This window comes from Anas platyrhynchos, chromosome 3 (assembly GCF_047663525.1).
Source record: "Anas platyrhynchos isolate ZD024472 breed Pekin duck chromosome 3, IASCAAS_PekinDuck_T2T, whole genome shotgun sequence".
In the NCBI taxonomy this organism is placed as follows: Eukaryota; Metazoa; Chordata; class Aves; order Anseriformes; family Anatidae; genus Anas; species Anas platyrhynchos.
The window spans coordinates 42,159,673-42,176,061 of NC_092589.1; the positions used below are offsets into that span (position 1 = coordinate 42,159,673).

General features: G+C 39.5%; 1 protein-coding gene and 1 long non-coding RNA gene across 3 annotated transcripts; one reads left to right on the top strand and one right to left on the bottom strand.

Annotated features, from left to right (window-relative positions):
* The first annotated feature begins 39 nt into the window (after window positions 1-39).
* KCNG3 (potassium voltage-gated channel modifier subfamily G member 3) lies at window positions 40-12,996 on the top strand. Of its 2 annotated transcripts, none has more exons than XM_013095553.5 (2): window positions 40-1,097; window positions 9,497-12,996. In XM_013095553.5, exons 1-2 carry the CDS (start codon window positions 40-42, stop codon window positions 10,140-10,142), a joined length of 1,704 nt encoding a protein of 567 aa, XP_012951007.3. In that variant the 3' UTR covers window positions 10,143-12,996. The 2 variants fall into 2 exon arrangements, with proteins under 2 accessions (XP_012951007.3, XP_027309934.2); XM_027454133.3 differs by having other exon boundaries at window positions 40-1,064.
* Window positions 1,610-3,816, bottom strand: LOC106015653 (uncharacterized). Its single transcript, XR_001187833.5, has 3 exons — window positions 3,673-3,816; window positions 2,529-2,597; window positions 1,610-1,937 (listed from the first exon to the last, which is right to left on the bottom strand). It is a non-coding gene; the product is annotated as an uncharacterized lncRNA (long non-coding RNA).
* Window positions 12,997-16,389: the final 3,393 nt, after the last annotated feature.

The window sequence follows — 16,389 nt, forward strand, 5'->3', positions numbered from 1 at the left end:
CTTCCTCCCCCTCTCCTCCTCCTCCTCCTCCTCCTCCAGATGTGCGCGGGTCCCCGGCCGGGGACAGCCCTTCGGGGGAGGCGGCAGCGCCGCTCCGCAGCCCCCTGCCCGGGCACCGCCGGCGGCCAACTTCGCCGGGGAGACCCGCGGGGGGGAGAGCCGCCTCCATCCCTTCCCCGGTACCGGCGGCGCCTCTCCCGCCCCCCCGGCTCTCCTCCCTCCCTCCATCCATCCCTCCATCCCTCCCTCCTTCCCTCCATCCCTCCCTCGTTCCCTCCCCGCCCGCCCCGTCGCCGAGCGGGAGCCGCCAGCGGTGCGAGCGGAGCCGGAGCCGGGGCAGCCGCTGCCGCCCCCCGCCTCTCCCGGCCCGGCCCGGCCCGGCCCCTGCCCCTCTTCCTCCTCCTCCTCCTCTTCCTCCTCCTCCTCCGTCCCGCCCAAGCCATGAACTTTGGCCGCGGCCCCCCGGTGGTGTTGAACGTCGGGGGCACCCGGTACTCCTTCTCCCGGGAGGTGCTGAAGGATTTCCCGCTGCGGCGGGTGAGCCGCCTGCACGGCTGCCTGTCGGAGCAGGACGTGCTGGAGGTGTGCGACGACTACGACCGGGAGCGGAACGAGTATTTCTTCGACCGGCACTCGGAGGCTTTCGGCTTCATCATGCTCTACGTGCGGCACGGCCACCTGCGCTTCGTGCCGCACATGTGCGAGCTCTCCTTCTACAACGAGCTGCTCTACTGGGGGCTGGAGGGCTCCCACCTCGACTACTGCTGCCAGCGCCGCCTCGACGACCGCCTGGCCGAGTCGCGGCCCTATTACTGCCCCGAGGAGCCGGCGGGGGACGCGGGCGGCGACCCCCGGGCCAAGGGGCGGCGGGCGGCGGGGGGCGAGGGCGGCAAGTGGCTGGAGAGGATGCGGAGGACTTTCGAGGAGCCCACGTCTTCCCTGGCCGCCCAGGTCCTGGCCACCGTCTCCATCCTCTTCGTCATCGTGTCCATGGTGGTGCTGTGCGCCAGCACCCTGCCCGAGTGGCGGGCGCCGGAGAACCGCAGCGTGGAGGAGCAGAGCAGGTACACAGCAGAGTCAGTGAGGGAGCCCTCAGGGTAGGAGGATCCTTTATTTTCCCGCTGTCCGCCCCCTCCCAGTGTGTCCCGTCCGCTGTGTCCCGCCGCTCGTCGCGATGCTCTCTGCAGGTGTCGGGGGGTCGGGGCCGCGCCGCTTCCCCGCCCGCACCCCCTGAACCCCGAAATCAGCCCGGGGAAGGAGAACAGGGGGGCTCGGAGGAGCCGGAGCGGAACCGGAGCGGAGCCGGAGCGATCGGGACGCGGCTCTCGCTCCTCTAAAGGCGCCGGCTCCTCTTGTCTCAGCACTGCCGTGCCCCTCTGGAGGCACGGGGGGCTCCTCACCCACCTAGGGAGGCTCACAAGGGGGAGAAACAAATTAAAAAAAAAAGGAAAATAAAGCCTGAAAGAAAGCAGCTCCCTTCTCTTTTATTTGGGGAAGAGCGCGCTGCGTGCGTTCACACAGGAGAACACCCCGTGTTAGGGAGCTGATCTGGGAACACCTCGCATGGGGCGGCAGCCGGACCCTATTCCTCTGCCGCTCGGCTCCTCTGTATAGAGGCACCGGAGATGATCAGCCTGAGCATTAAGCTCCTGCAGATGCATCGCACAGTGCCCCAGGATATGAACGTAGCAGATGTTTACATTTCCTTTTGACGAAACGTGTATAAAGACACTAACGTTGTGGAACAGCTGCAGCAACCAGGGCATGGGGGTCTAAGGCTCAGTCCTGGTGTTACACCAGTCAGACCGAGGCCTTTTTTTGTCATCTTTGTGACCTCAGCTCAGGGTTACATCGATGTGACTCTGCTGACTTCGGTACCATTGCTCTCCATCTTCCATTCTCTCGAGAACAGGATCAGGACCACTCCAGTAAGACTTCTCTCATAAATAAGATTCAGATATAGATAGCATAAAAGTAAACATTTCTCATGTTTTCCGCCTTCTTTATTAGTTTAAAATATAGAGTATTCAACAAAAGTTTTCAGCTTCTACTCTGCTATGGGGGCCCTACAGTGAAATTGCAGCCTAGTCATTATGAAATTACCATCCTTTACTGTAGATTTAATTGGAATGTGATATATTATATCTTAGTAGCCAAATTAATTCCTTGGAAAGTATTTTCATAGTTTCCATTAACTTAATGGAAAGTGCACCTGTATTTCTGTTTGTAGCTGAGCCAAAGCATTAATTGTATGAACAAAAAGAAAGCAGATACAGACTTAGAAGCTGTTGATTCCTGCCTACATGCAGTCAAAAGTTGCTCTTACAGGTTCTTCCAGTTAAAAACCTTAATCTTTGTTGTTACCTCAAAGTGAAGATGCTCTGGGTGATCTGTGTAAGGCAGCAAATTGCTTAGACATCCCCCTCCCCCCAAAAACATAGCTGAAAATATATGCAATGGCATAAACGACTTTGGTGATATCTTTGATCGCATCTTTATGATGTGGAAGTTAACAATTTTTCACTTACTGGGAGTTGCAGATGAACAAGGCTGATGACATGTAATTTTTCTTTTGTAGTGCTTTCATCTTCAAGAACCTGTGTAGATATACACATGATTTTACTCCTCTGAGTGACTAAATTGTATACTGAGCTTTTGAAGGATAAGGTCTTACGTATTTGTGAGATAGTGTGTAGCCAAGCACTTGTCAGGGCACTGAAGGTTACTTTTAAAAAAGAAAGGACCCTGTCAATGACAGGGTGAGTTTTTTTAGGACCAGCTGCAGCAGTCTATGGAATTGCAATTAAAAAAAAAAGGGGGGGGGGGGTATAAATAAAAGTTGCTGTTGAACAGTTTCTAACCATTTTCTTCCAAAAATCTTGTTGCAGATGAGCACTAAATACAGGCTAGCTCATTTTGCGTGCGTCTTCACCTATGTGCTATCACAGCAAATATGAATTGATAGCAATTTAATGGTGAACACACTGAAGACAGATACAAATGTGTTCCTGTCTGTCCACAGCTTGTCACCTGCTGAGGTGGCCTTGTTCTCTTATGGGAGCCACTCCTTTCTTTATTGTGTATGCAATGTCATGACTAAAAAGCCTGCAATATCTTGAAAAAAGCAGTGAGCTACGATTAATTTTGAGCAATCCGGTTAAGTTACTACTTTCACTTGCCAAAGGATTTGTGTACTCTGGTGATGCCATCCATCCTAAGTGAGAGTGCTTGTAAACACCTGGCTGCTAGTTCTCAATCTATCTAAAAGTCTGAAGCCAAATCCTGGCTTTTGTTTATTAAATCTCGTTAAAATAAAGTTCTATCTAACATGATAATACAACAGTATTTTTCTCAGGAGAAGTTGTGATATTACTGCTGTAAGCAAGTGGGTTTTGACATACAGCACTATAATTACTAGTACAAAGACTACATTATCCTAAAAACATATTTTGAAAACTTTTAAAAATGAAAAGTGAATGGGCTTCTCTAGAACTCCTTAGAATGCAGACTTTGGGTGTAACCAACTATTAGATCAGTATGAACCAGTGCTTAGAAGAGATGAGAATTACCTCTGGAAATTCAGCAACCCTAAAATCTCTCTGGTATTTTCAGTTTCTCATAGGCTTACCAATAAAAAAGCAACTGTCCTTTCCTCAATGTTATGTTACTTACGGTTTGGAAAGGTGCCACACGGGTAATTTCTGTGGCCGAGCTGCGGTAACCACCTCCAGAACCACTCAGGGCAGCTGTAGTGAAAACAGCTCTACTGGGGCGTCTCCACCTTATCTGGACATCATTTCTAGAGGCAAGGTGGTAACTAACTCCACATCATTTACAAAATCAGCCTCTTTAATGAGGTTTGCAATAAGGGTTACTACTGCTGCCAATTAATACCAGCTGTGTTTATTTCTTTTTGTTATTATTACAGAAACACCTCTTCACCAGAAGAATTGAGTCCACCTAGCTTTTCCCATATCTTTCACAGAAACCCATATGTTGTTATAACTTTTCATTATGACCATGCTGTCAAAAGGTGAACAGCGCATGGCTGTTTCTGATCCTTTGCAGTAATCCCCTTCAGAGGGCAACAGAAAACTCTAAAGCTTTTTAAGGAGAGGGATGAAGAATCTGACCTCTGAATTTCACAGGTCTCAGGGACACTGATAAGATAATTCCCTGACTTGCAGAGGGATTGCCTTCCCCAGGTCCATGCTTAGGATGAGGAAGGAGTTATTGAAATTTTCTTGCATTTTATGATTTTGCTCTCTTCCCTGTCTTGGCATGTTTCACTTACCAGAGCTAAAGATTTGCATCAGATTTGCACAGTTTAGGAGCAGACAGCAGGGACACCTGTCTCCCCTTCTGTTGCTTCTGGCAATTTCAAGTCATCTTTGCTCTCCTCTGATCAATGCCAACAGATGCATGCTGTGAGTCTCTGGTCAGGGACTCATCCATTAACTGATCGTAAGCATAATCTTTTGGGGAGAGTTTAAGCTTGTAATAGGAAGTCATTTGAAGCTGCTTGACTTAAAGCCAGTACAGTTCTATCTACCCTTCTTAAAACTATTTTTCTAATACTAAATATGAATAGCTTGTTAGCACAAGAAGAGACTGTTGCCCCCCCCCTTCTTTTTTTTGCTTACAGAATGATTAAATTTGTACTGAAATAATCCCTCAGTCGTAAAGCATGTATGATTGCCGTGCTGTTAAGCAAAAGCAAATAAACACAGTAACTTCTCCAAACAGCATTTCTCAACAGATGCCAGTGGGCTTTTTTCATCTCTGCAAAACATCAGCTTAAAAAGTTGCATTTGAATTTTAGAGCACAAAAATCATTATTATTTCAGAACACCCAAATGTTCATGCCCAACACCCATTCATAAAAATAAGACATTCTTTCTTGTGTAAGATCTATCCTGAACGCCATATTTTTGCCTAAGTTCTAAAAGTAGGCTGAAAGTAATGCATGGAACTACAGACCCAATTTCAAAACACAGATGTGGATTCTTCTATCGAATTTAAGAGTTTTAAAAAATAGAGATAACAAAGAACAGACATTCATCACTTCCTGGCTACAGGGGAACCTCAACAACCTCACCAGGGCTAGGTGCTAGTCCTGGGAGCAACATATATGGAAAAGACGCTGAGGACACCAGGGCTGGGATGTTCAACTCCAGGTGTTCCCTGAGAGCTGTGGGGCATTGGCCCCTCTCTTTCCCAGGGTAGTGCTGGTCATTACATCCCCCCCAGGAGGCATGCACTGGCATTTAATGCATCGGGAGATATGATTGCTACCAAAACAGGGACAGAAGGGAAAAACACCAGCAAGTTTTTTAATGCAGTGAAACTACCTGTTCTGTTGCCCTTGCTCTGCAGTTTGTAGCGAGGCAGAAATCCTGTTGATTTCAAAAGGATTAAAAAAGACCTTTTGCTGAAATGGCTTGGAGTCTTCCTGAGCATGAATTTGATCATTCTCGCTACTGCTTGGACATTTTTGAGGCTTAATGTATCTTACATGGAAATAGGGTTTAGCAACAATTTATCAAATCAGTGCTGACAGACCTTAATCCTGTCATATACTGTCTTTAACCGTATCATCTGTTTTCCTCGTGTGTCCTGTTGATATGCATGTTTTATTTACAAGTTTAATCAGTAATAGTGCCACTAATGAATATTTTGGGGAGATTTCAACTGACTCACCAGTGGATATTAAAAGTATACACATTAGCATGCTGGGCCAAAGTGTAATGCTAAGTTGAAATATTTGATGATGTTTCCAATGTGATTTTTTTTTTTTTTTAGCATAATAAAATAGTCTTGTTAGTGCACGAAAAGAATTTTCAAGCAGTTTAACTCAGTGTACATAAAATAGCCTATTCTGAAAGGCTGTTATCAGATGGAACAGAAAATTAAACAGTAACTGAATTACACTAGAAATGAGGCTCACAAAGGCTTTATTTTCAGTTAATGGACAACACACTCATTAAAGCAATCTTGAAAACCTGTTAAGTACCAAGAGGCTTACAACTTCAGGAGAAAAAAAAAAAAAACACACACTCATGTACTTATGTCTGGGCCAATGGACAGTAAGTTTGAGCAGAAATAACCCATAACTTATTAAAAATTAGGAATTAATATTCTCCAATTATTCCAATTTTGTGGGGAATCTTAAGGAAACACTTAATAGACTTGTTTTTAATTTCCCATCTCCTTCTTGAATACCAGCTATTTTAAAACTGAACAGATAAAAGCACAACAAACCAGAATAGGTACTACATTTTACCAAATAAAGCTCATGATTTAAGTATATAGCTACAGATGCTTAAAGAGCATATTATTTCATGAACAGGCAGTCTGTCATGTGAATATGCAGCAAATATTTTAGGAATTGTTTACAGAAGATACAGTTACTTTAGTCTTCCAAGTGAACGCATTTTAGTTGGCTTTAAAAAAAACAATTTAGTATGAAGTTAAGGACTTAATTTTGGTTTTCTTATTAAATGTTATTTCTCCATTCACAAGGATATAACTTAGTTACAAAGATAAGTCACTGTAAGGGAGAGGGAAACTTAATCTGAAAGTAGAAATGTAGTATGTAGCACTCTAGCTTTCACAACAGGCCAGAGGTTCCTAGTTGTGCTCACCTAATCACTTATGCACTTAGGTGATACATCAGGACTGCTGAAACCCATCTACAAAAGCAAAAAAAAGTGACACAAGAGGAGGAACAACACGTTTCACTGGTGGCTAAATAGTAGGGAAAGACCCTTCTTTATCTTCTCCCTAGCCAGGATGTCTGTAATTGCTGAGAACGATAGATAAAAAAAACAGAGACATTGAAGTGCAATATGTTGTCAAGTGGCAGCAATGCATCTCCACTATCTTGATCTTGCTTTGTCATTTTTGCATCAAGTAATATTTCTTGGTTGTCTTGTAGTCTGTTCTACAATAAAAGACTCTCCAGTCCTCCCTATTGAAGTATAATTGATTTACAGTATCTCTTGTGCTAAGGACTGACAGAGTAAAACAACAGATTGATCACATTTCATCTAACATGGATTTTTACTTGCACAACTACTCCCCAAAGTTATACCAGACCTCTGAATCAATACTGATTCATAAAGATGACTTCTAAGATATCACAACTATTAGGACCAAGCTTCCTCAAAGCTTGACTAACCTGCCTAATTTGTGATAAAATCAAGGAATTACACCTTCAATGTTATAGGGGCATCAGGAAATACCAATTGAAACAGCTTTAAATTGTAAAATTAAGAATTGCTTTTTCATGTAAATGTTCAACATCCTAGACATAGGCATAACTACCAAACAAATCTTGTAAGATGGTAATGGAGTTTGTCAGAATTGTAGAATATTCCTGGCTGCAAATTTATTTCCAGAAGCATTTTTTTCTTTTAACAATTATGAGTTCTTAAATAGCCAACTTTAAGGACATCCAGCTTTTATCAGTGTGTCCATTAACATGATCTTGCTGTCTGGCTACTTTTACTACAGAAACTCTTATATATTTCCTCATTATGTATATTAAAATGGTTGAAGTGAATTCACCCATTAACTTTTTTTCTTGATTTTTCAACATGAAAGAATAATAATCCATTCATACAAACACTTGCATAAATTCAGTACAAGATTTGTTTAGGTGACATTATGACCTGAATTTTCTTCTACCAAACAAATTGGCATGACAGTTACCACTGCCGTTATTAACAGAAACACGAACACCTTCAAAAGCTTAGTTTTTAAGACAACATTTAATTCTTCAGAAGAAGCTATTTTTAAAATTCAGAGGTCTTTACAACAGAAGTTGCAAACATGAACAAGTATTTTATAAGCCCTTTATTAAGAAAGGCCTCTTGCTACAGGACTTTCATTTTTATTCGTGAAACATGAATAACAAGGTCATAGCAAGGTCTGATTTTATGTAACTACTTCCCTGAGTAGTTAATTCGTGTTCATTTAAATTTTCTGTGGCTGGAATTATGACATAACTTACAACTTTATGTCAACTGACTATTACTGTTGCCTCTACTATTTCACATAAAACTAAAGTGAATGAATGAATAAAATGAAATTAATAAATAAAATTTTAGTGTATGACACTTTTATGAGAGTTGGTTTATAGAGTCTAGTAGTATAATTACAGGAGTTACAGAAGACTTTGTTCTTCTAGCAGGCCACTGTCTTAATAATAACAGATTTCAGAAATGGTAACAAAAAAAGAAAACTTGTTAGGGAAACAAAATTTTATGTTTCAAATGACAGATTATTACTTGCAAATCACTACTGTTTCTGTAGGCAGTACCTTGTTAGGATCCCTGCAGTAGAAAGAAAACTCTCTGGTTTCATCTAGCATTTTCAGTCTCCAATTTCATCTCACTTTCCTTTCAGACCTGTTGGTAGAGGTGGCACTGATAAACGCTTTTTCTTTACACAAAAAGTTGTTGAAAAAAGATAAGCAAACAAAGGAAATAGGGAAGTATTAGCTCCCATTCCCTCCCACATTAAATAAGTGAGTGTAGTTTGAAGTCTTAAGAAAAGGGTTATTTTGATACCCATTTCTACCTTCTAGTGGTTTGAGGCTGAGAATGTTCTCTCAAGTCTCACGTGCTGCACTGGGATTTTAAAACATTCAGAAACGTAATGAAATCACCCTCCAGGACAGCAATGCTTTCTTTAATCAGGGCTGCTATTTGTATTTGGCAAGAAGATGATCTCGCCTATTGCTTTGCTTACCTTGACATTTCACTGTGACACAGTTTACAGGGAGTTACATTTAAAAGAAAAACTTCCATAATGCCAAGCCTAGCAGTAAATGGAAGGACACAAGCTTATTACTTTGGTACTATGTGTACCCAACTGTGAAGAATAAAATATCACCTGTATTTAGTGTTGATATTATAAAGTTTTGAATACAGTTCTTGGTTAGCCTCTGTTTAGGATGCAAATAAGACTGGTTTCGGCTGGTTCTTGAACAGCCAATTTGCATGAATTATCTGATGCAAAAGCTGATTTCCTCCTACTCCATCTTCACTTTCATTTCAGTTTAGCAGTCTGGTTCAACACATTGCCAGTTCACTGATCCACAGTCATTGGCATTTGTAAGTGTATCAGTTCTTACAGATTTTAAACAAAAACAAACAAAGTATTCTAGATTATGTTATGCACTGGCACTCCATCATTTCCTGCAGGGTTCCAGATTTTGTAGGCCTATGTGTCCAGTATTAGGACTAGAATCTGTAATTCATAGAAAGTGATCAGTGATGGGGTTCTTACCACAGATCAGTTTAAACTCTGCACTAGATCCTAAGGTTAGTTGCTGAAATTTGGTGTTACATGCTCTGAATAAGAATAGTGTGGCTTTCTGTTTGTTGCTTGTGAAGGTCTGAATGTCAATTTGGTAATGTCCATGAAAAAACAAACCAGCACTAAAGCCTTTCCTCAGAACATAAATACTGTATTTTGTTTCTTTTGACAGGATAATTGAAGCTATCTGCATAGGCTGGTTCACTGCAGAGTGCATTGTGAGGTTCATCGTTTCAAAAAACAAGTGTGAGTTTGTCAGAAGACCTCTCAACATCATTGATTTACTGGCAATTACTCCTTACTACATCTCTGTTCTAATGACAGTTTTTACAGGGGAAAACTCACAGCTTCAGAGGGCTGGAGTCACCTTGAGGGTCTTAAGAATGATGAGGATTTTTTGGGTGATTAAACTGGCTCGTCATTTCATTGGCCTTCAAACACTTGGTCTGACTCTGAAGCGTTGTTACAGAGAGATGGTGATGCTCCTTGTCTTTATCTGTGTTGCTATGGCAATTTTCAGTGCACTTTCCCAGCTTCTTGAAAATGGGCTGGACTTGGGAACAAAGAATAAGGATTATGCCAGCATCCCTGCTGCTTGTTGGTGGGTGATCATCTCTATGACCACGGTTGGTTATGGTGACATGTGTCCCATCACTGTACCAGGAAGGATTCTCGGAGGAATTTGCGTGGTTAGTGGCATCGTTTTACTAGCCTTGCCAATCACCTTCATTTATCATAGCTTCGTGCAGTGTTACCATGAGCTCAAGTTCCGGTCTGCTCGGTACAGTAGAAGCCTCTCAGCTGAATTCTTAAATTGACCAAACTTGAGTTCTGTTGTAGTTACTTGCTAAGCTTTGTCTTAGGAGAAGATGGTGGAAAGTCTCTTCACGTGTCCTCCTTGACTGGATGGTCCTATGGAACAACATTCTCGCCAGCCTGGAGAAAGCCCTTCACCATTCAGACAGGAAGGATGACCACCTGCCTTGGGCACCTTGCAAGGAGAGGGATTGATGTTTCAAATTTGAGAGAACAACACAAGAGGATTCAGAAGTCCTCCACCAGACCAATTTGGTCTTCAGTTTGCCTTTCCACACAAAAGCAGAACAAAAAATGTGCTTAACGTTGAGTTTCGTCATTCCCATAATTACATCCTATATCAAAGCAATGTGTAGCAGAAGTTTTTCAAAGATTAAAAATCTAAATGCTCTGTAGAGGCATCATACTCTCTTGCCTGAAGTATCTCTACTTCTAACCCAGATAACCAAACTAAATACTTGAAGGAGAATTGCTGCTACTTTTGAGCTTCACAACACAGTACAGCTGGTTCTGTGACTTAGAAAAGATGAAGAATATAGGTCAGTAGGGAAAAAAATCTTGAGGTCTGATTCTGATCTTTGATGAAGCACACAGATTTTCCATTAAAAAACAGCGGAGTCAGTGTCTTTGCTCTGAATTTATAGTGGAATAACTAAAAAGAGTACATATACCTTTGAACGTTGTAGCAAGGACTTCCTTAACGACAATTACTTTCGTCTCTGGAACCAAATGTTTAATAGAAGTGTGGTACTTTATAAAGGTCAGCATAAAAAATCAGGCATTGATAAATATATTTTCTGGTAGTTTAGTGGGGGAGCTATCCAAATTTTACATACACTCAGTTCAACTCCATCCACCTGAAGTTACATATTCACAAACATATTTTTTCCCATTTAAACGAACATATATATATCATAGTGAAAGTCCTTTAAGACCAATTATAAGATTCCATCACTTGAAACAGTCCAGAGAAAGCAAGAGTAGCTGCTCCCTGTCAGATGAGACTTGTCATCATCTTGAAATTCAGCAATCCTTACAGAAGGGTACATTTTACTTTCATAGAAGTTTTAAAAACAACTGTAAAAAGCCCAAAAGAGGTCAAAGAAAGTAAAATATAGAAGTGTAAGTTGCGCTTGGCAAAAGGGTATATTCTCCAATGTAACTAGAAAATTAAAATGAATCAAGTTAGGTTCTGAAATATTGTTCACTACATTTCTTGTGTAGTACTGCTAAATAGCCTTGTTCAGTATAATTCTGAAAAGCTGCTATATAGAACTGTGCAGTTGGATACTAAAACATATTTAGGTATAGCTTTACAAATTTGGGTACCAATAAACATCATTATTAACCTGGAAGTTCAGAGTCATCGGCATAGTTGAATTTGATGTGCTTGCCTGAAAATAATGCGTTTACTATTACTGTGCTGTAAAAGCATCTTTTATATATGTATTTGTTAACAGCTCTAGAAATAAAATGAGTACCACCTAGAAAACGCATCTCTGGAACTGCTCACTCAAATAGAAATGCCACGTTGGTCAATGACCAGCATGTTGAAGGCTCTACCATGAAAAGAGCACTCAAGACTTGAAAAACTCATTTAGCATTTTAAGTGGTCTTAGTCTTAAGTAGTCTTAAGGAATTACATTGCAAATACAATTTTTCTGAAGACCTGGAAAGAACTTTAGTAGCCTCCTCACAGACAAGCTTGACAATTCCTTCAGTAGTTTTTAAAGAACACATTATTAAGTAATGTTACAGACATACCTCTGTTTCTTGCCACTGATGTTCTGGCGTTCAGCTCTAAACTTCCCTATACCTCTATATTTATGCCTTTTGTATCGAAATTATGTAGTTCAGGAATGTTCTCTTGCATCCACAGAGAGATAAATATCAGCAAAAAGTTCTGTCTTAGGTGAGATTCACAGCTGATGTTAGCTAGGTAAATAGTGACTTCAGAGGCACTTAGATGTTTTACACCAGCAGAGATGCTGGCTCTGTATTCCTGCATGTGTACCTATATATATCCTGCATATATTATACATTATTGTCAGGTGAAATGTTTTCTCCTCCTTACAAAAAAATTCCTTCTTGACAAAATTGAAATTTCAGACTTCAATCCAAACAGAGCTGATTGAGGAAAATGACATTTTCATCTTCTAATGAAAAGTTTATTTTGACAGTATCAGAAAAACCCCCTTTTCAAGGAGAAAACCTTTATTTTTTTATACTTTTCTCCATTTTTTTCCATTAAAAATGAAAAAACCCACGTAATAACTTTGCCCCACAGATTTTCATATGCTGTTTTCCAAGTATTAATGCTTGGGAAAAAATACCAATAAAACTCCTTAAAATTTACTTTGTCTTTTGTCCTTTTATTGTATTTAACCAAACCAATGATCTGGGGTAGAACCCTCTTTCCACAAAACACCCCATCCTCAGGATGATAATAGTTTGAAATCAGCACACAACATGAATGTACTTTGGAGTACTTTGCAATCTTGATTTCAAGACAAAATAAAATGCACTGTAGCACTACGTGTAAATCTAACTTTTTGTACAAAGGAAAGAATACGAACTAATGCACATAATAACTTCTGAATACCAATTTGAATCATGAATCATTTTGTATAAGCAATTAAGGATGGGAAGTTTTCAAAGATGAACAGATCCAGGCTATATCTGGTACACAAACAAAATGATCCTTTATGATTGTTCTCCAGCTAAAGAATCCTTCCCCAGTGTAAAAAGATTATCTACTGAAAATAATTGTGTAACAGAAAAAGTCTGTGGAGATTATATACTTTTTTAAAACAGTTTATGTTCAGTTTTTGTATGGCAAAATGTGAACAGAATAACCTTGATGTATTTTTGAGTTATAATAAAATATTATTTTGAAACTGCTCTCTTTATAAGCCCACTAACGAGAGATACTTTTATTTTTTTTTTAATTATTATTATTTTTTGCTGTTGTATTATGGTTATCAGTGTGTAGCCTTTAGTTTCCTTAGAAACCAAGTTGAAGTAACGTGATCTCAATGGTAACTTTAAAACAGAATTTTATAGTAAGTAAATAGGGTACGTTACATTTTCAATGGTCAATTTTCTGTGGTCTAGAATAAGTGTATCTTTAAGCTGGTGACGCTTTTACTGAAAGTGTACTTGAGGCCACGTTTTATGCAGACATTGGATGCAGAGCTTTCTTTCCAAATTACAGCATTTCAAAGCCAAATGAGGACAAAGTGGCTCATTTCTAATAATTGCCAGTTTGAAGCCAACACAGTAAAAATATTTCATGGATAGTACCTCTTTCATTATTTGAAACATTTACAGTTGGAACAAATTAGATAAAATACAAACATAGTAAAACTAGGCATAAATAAAAATAACTTACATAATTGTGACCCAGCCTGTTCGTCTAAAGCTAAACCCCATGCAAATGAATTTTGAACTGTCATTAAATATCTTGATGACAGCAAAGGTTAATCACACTTACACACTAGGTTCGATCCTTAGGACTGACCTACTGGGAACTGTATATTGGCTGCAGTCCTTCAAGGTCCTCAGTGCCACTTAAAAACATTTGATCATTACTGAAATCACTGTAACTGAAAGGTGTCCACAATATATCTTCCTTCTACAGTTCCACACAAAGCACCATCCCCAAAATAACAAAGAATGGAAGAACACAATTTCCTTTGATGTAAGGCTATAAAATGATACTGTTTTTATGAACACCTTCTCCAAAACAAAACAAAAAACAAAAACAAACAAAAACAATTAGTTCAATCAACTAGTGATTTTAAGGTTTTACTAGCCCAGGGATCAGCCATTTAAATATGTGATATTCATTCTTACTGTACAGTGGTTGATCCTGCTATACACAGAGCAAACTTGATGAAGATAAAAATCCTTTATACCCACCTTGATACCCAGATATTTAGAGGAAAAGGTACAGGGTTTTAACATTATATATGAAATTTGGTCCCCTTAGAGGAATCAGTTTTCAGCTTTTTTTAGTGTTCAGCCCTGATGTTTCTGAAATAAAACTCAAGTCCTTACAGGATCAAGTCACTTGGTCTCTTCCCCTCTGTGTAGTGCCCACAAAACCGTACAAGTCCTAAATGCCTGCCAGAAGCAGTGATGCACATGCAGCAGCCACTGAATTCAGTAGTCACAGCAGCAAGTCTCCTGCGAACCGGCAAGATGAACAAGGACTGCTCTGCTCTGAATTTTCTCCCAGATAAGAGGTTCAGGATAAAGCTCCCAATTAAAATCTTGGCCTTTTGATGTACCTTGACTTTTTAAGTATCCAAATATGCTTCTGAGATGTTTGACAGAAAACAACCTTAGTTCTGCACAGAAAAAAAAATAGCTGATTTTAAAAAAGGAAATTCTTCAGAAAACATTTTCCATTATTTGTTTGTAAAAGCAAACATACACATCAGTATACATGACACTAGTTCCTGCTAGGTAAAACAGATCTCTGTTTATAATGAGTATTTTTAAGTGAGAAAGGCAAAAAAAGTCTTTTGGTTTTGCTAAATCTATAATTGTTTATGTCAGCTCATGATTTGCCCCAGAACATGTGGAACAAACAACATAACACCTGTTTTATAGTGGAAAGCTAATATTTTGTATGATTTGTGAAATGCAACATCAAGTAGGGAATATCTTTTATAGATGACGTAATAGGTTAAGCATCAAGAAGGCTGCCAGGGAGCAAGCACAACTGACAAGTACAAATATGCTTGACATGAAATTTTAAGAGCCACAGAGGAATCTTTGGTCAAATAAATAAAATATGGATGTTTGCAACTACACATTTTAGACTCCTTTATTCTTTACAGACTCAAAGGTTTATAATTTTATAGAACATTAATTTTATGTGTTGTTTGTTTCTCTGTAAAGAAAAATACATACTATCATTTGGAAAGGTAAGGAGTGTTTTCTTGACGTGAATACAGAATTCAACATGTAAAATCACAAAATAAAATTTACTGGGTTTGTTGACTATTTCATACACTAGGGGTCAAGACAAACATGCTTAATTGTGTAAAATGTGTTCTTTTCAACAAGTGAATTCTGTGGCTATTCATATTGGTATTGCACAGAAAAAAACTTTTTTCCTTTAGCAATTTTTGGCTACTGAGAAGTTTGCCATTTAGGACATAGGAGCCCTACCCAACAGAACTTCTGAATATTTAGTCCACAAGTTACCATGAGATAATAAACTAACCTACACAGCATTATTCTTCTTAACAACAGCAATTGATTACCTACAGTAATTATAGGCAACACAACTGTCAAACAAAATAAAAAAGCAGCCACATAGCACATGCGTTACTCCTTGGGGATTACTTAGAAGAACAAATTAGGAAAAATGATTGAATTTTGCTTCAAGTTCACAGAAATGAATCTACGTTCATAGTTCTGGAGTTTCAAAGCAACCAGAAGTTTCACCAGTGCAGCACTTGCATTATTATGGGTCCTCCTAGTAGCTAAAGGGACGGAACAAACAGAGCCAAGATGCCCTCTGCTGATTTGTTAAGTGCAGCCATTACAAAGGTACTTCCAAAAATAAACACAACTAATGTTCTTTAGAGAAAAGTTTGAATATTTTAAGAGATCTGTAAATTATCAACTATTCCAGCACCAACCCACCAACCCACTGCATTATTATGGAATGACCGACTTTTCATTTTGAGCATTTTTACTTCTCATTTTACTTATCTTTTTTTTTTTTTTTTTTTACATTAAATTAATCATGTTTTATAAGTGTTTTGCTAAAAGAATTTCTGAAATATTTTGGAAGCAGAAAGTCTTTTTGATGTTTTATCACATTATTTTACAGATGTTCTCAGCACTTGCACCTCCTATCAATCTGAGATGCAACTGTAAATACATAGAACGCCAAAAAGACAAATTCTTGCTGTCTCAAGGAGCATTTTATACACTTTGTGCTATAAGAATTTTAATAAGATAGTAAAGAGATTCAATAAAATCTAGAAAATCAGAAAAATTCAAAAATGGTATTCTTTCTCTTGTATCCTAAAAATCCCTGACTTTGTTATTCTATTTCTTTTCAGTGCTATTTTACCAATATTGAAGTAGCAGCTAGGAGCTATAATGAGGATCAACCAGGCCTCTGTTTTCCTACGTACTCTACAGTCGTAGATCAAAATTACAATGCTGCTCTCAAAAAACATATAATCCAAGACTGAAACACAACTCAAAATATGTATACAGACA

What these genes read in the sequence shown, in the direction of transcription:
- KCNG3 (XM_013095553.5), top strand. Translation starts at nt 40, where the DNA reads ATGTGCGCGGGTCCCCGGCCGGGGACAGCCCTTCGGGGGAGGCGGCAG. An exon ending in TCAGTGAGGGAGCCCTCAGG is followed by an intron (nt 1,098 to 9,496) that starts GTAGGAGGATCC and finishes TTCTTTTGACAG; the next exon opens with GATAATTGAAGCTATCTGCA.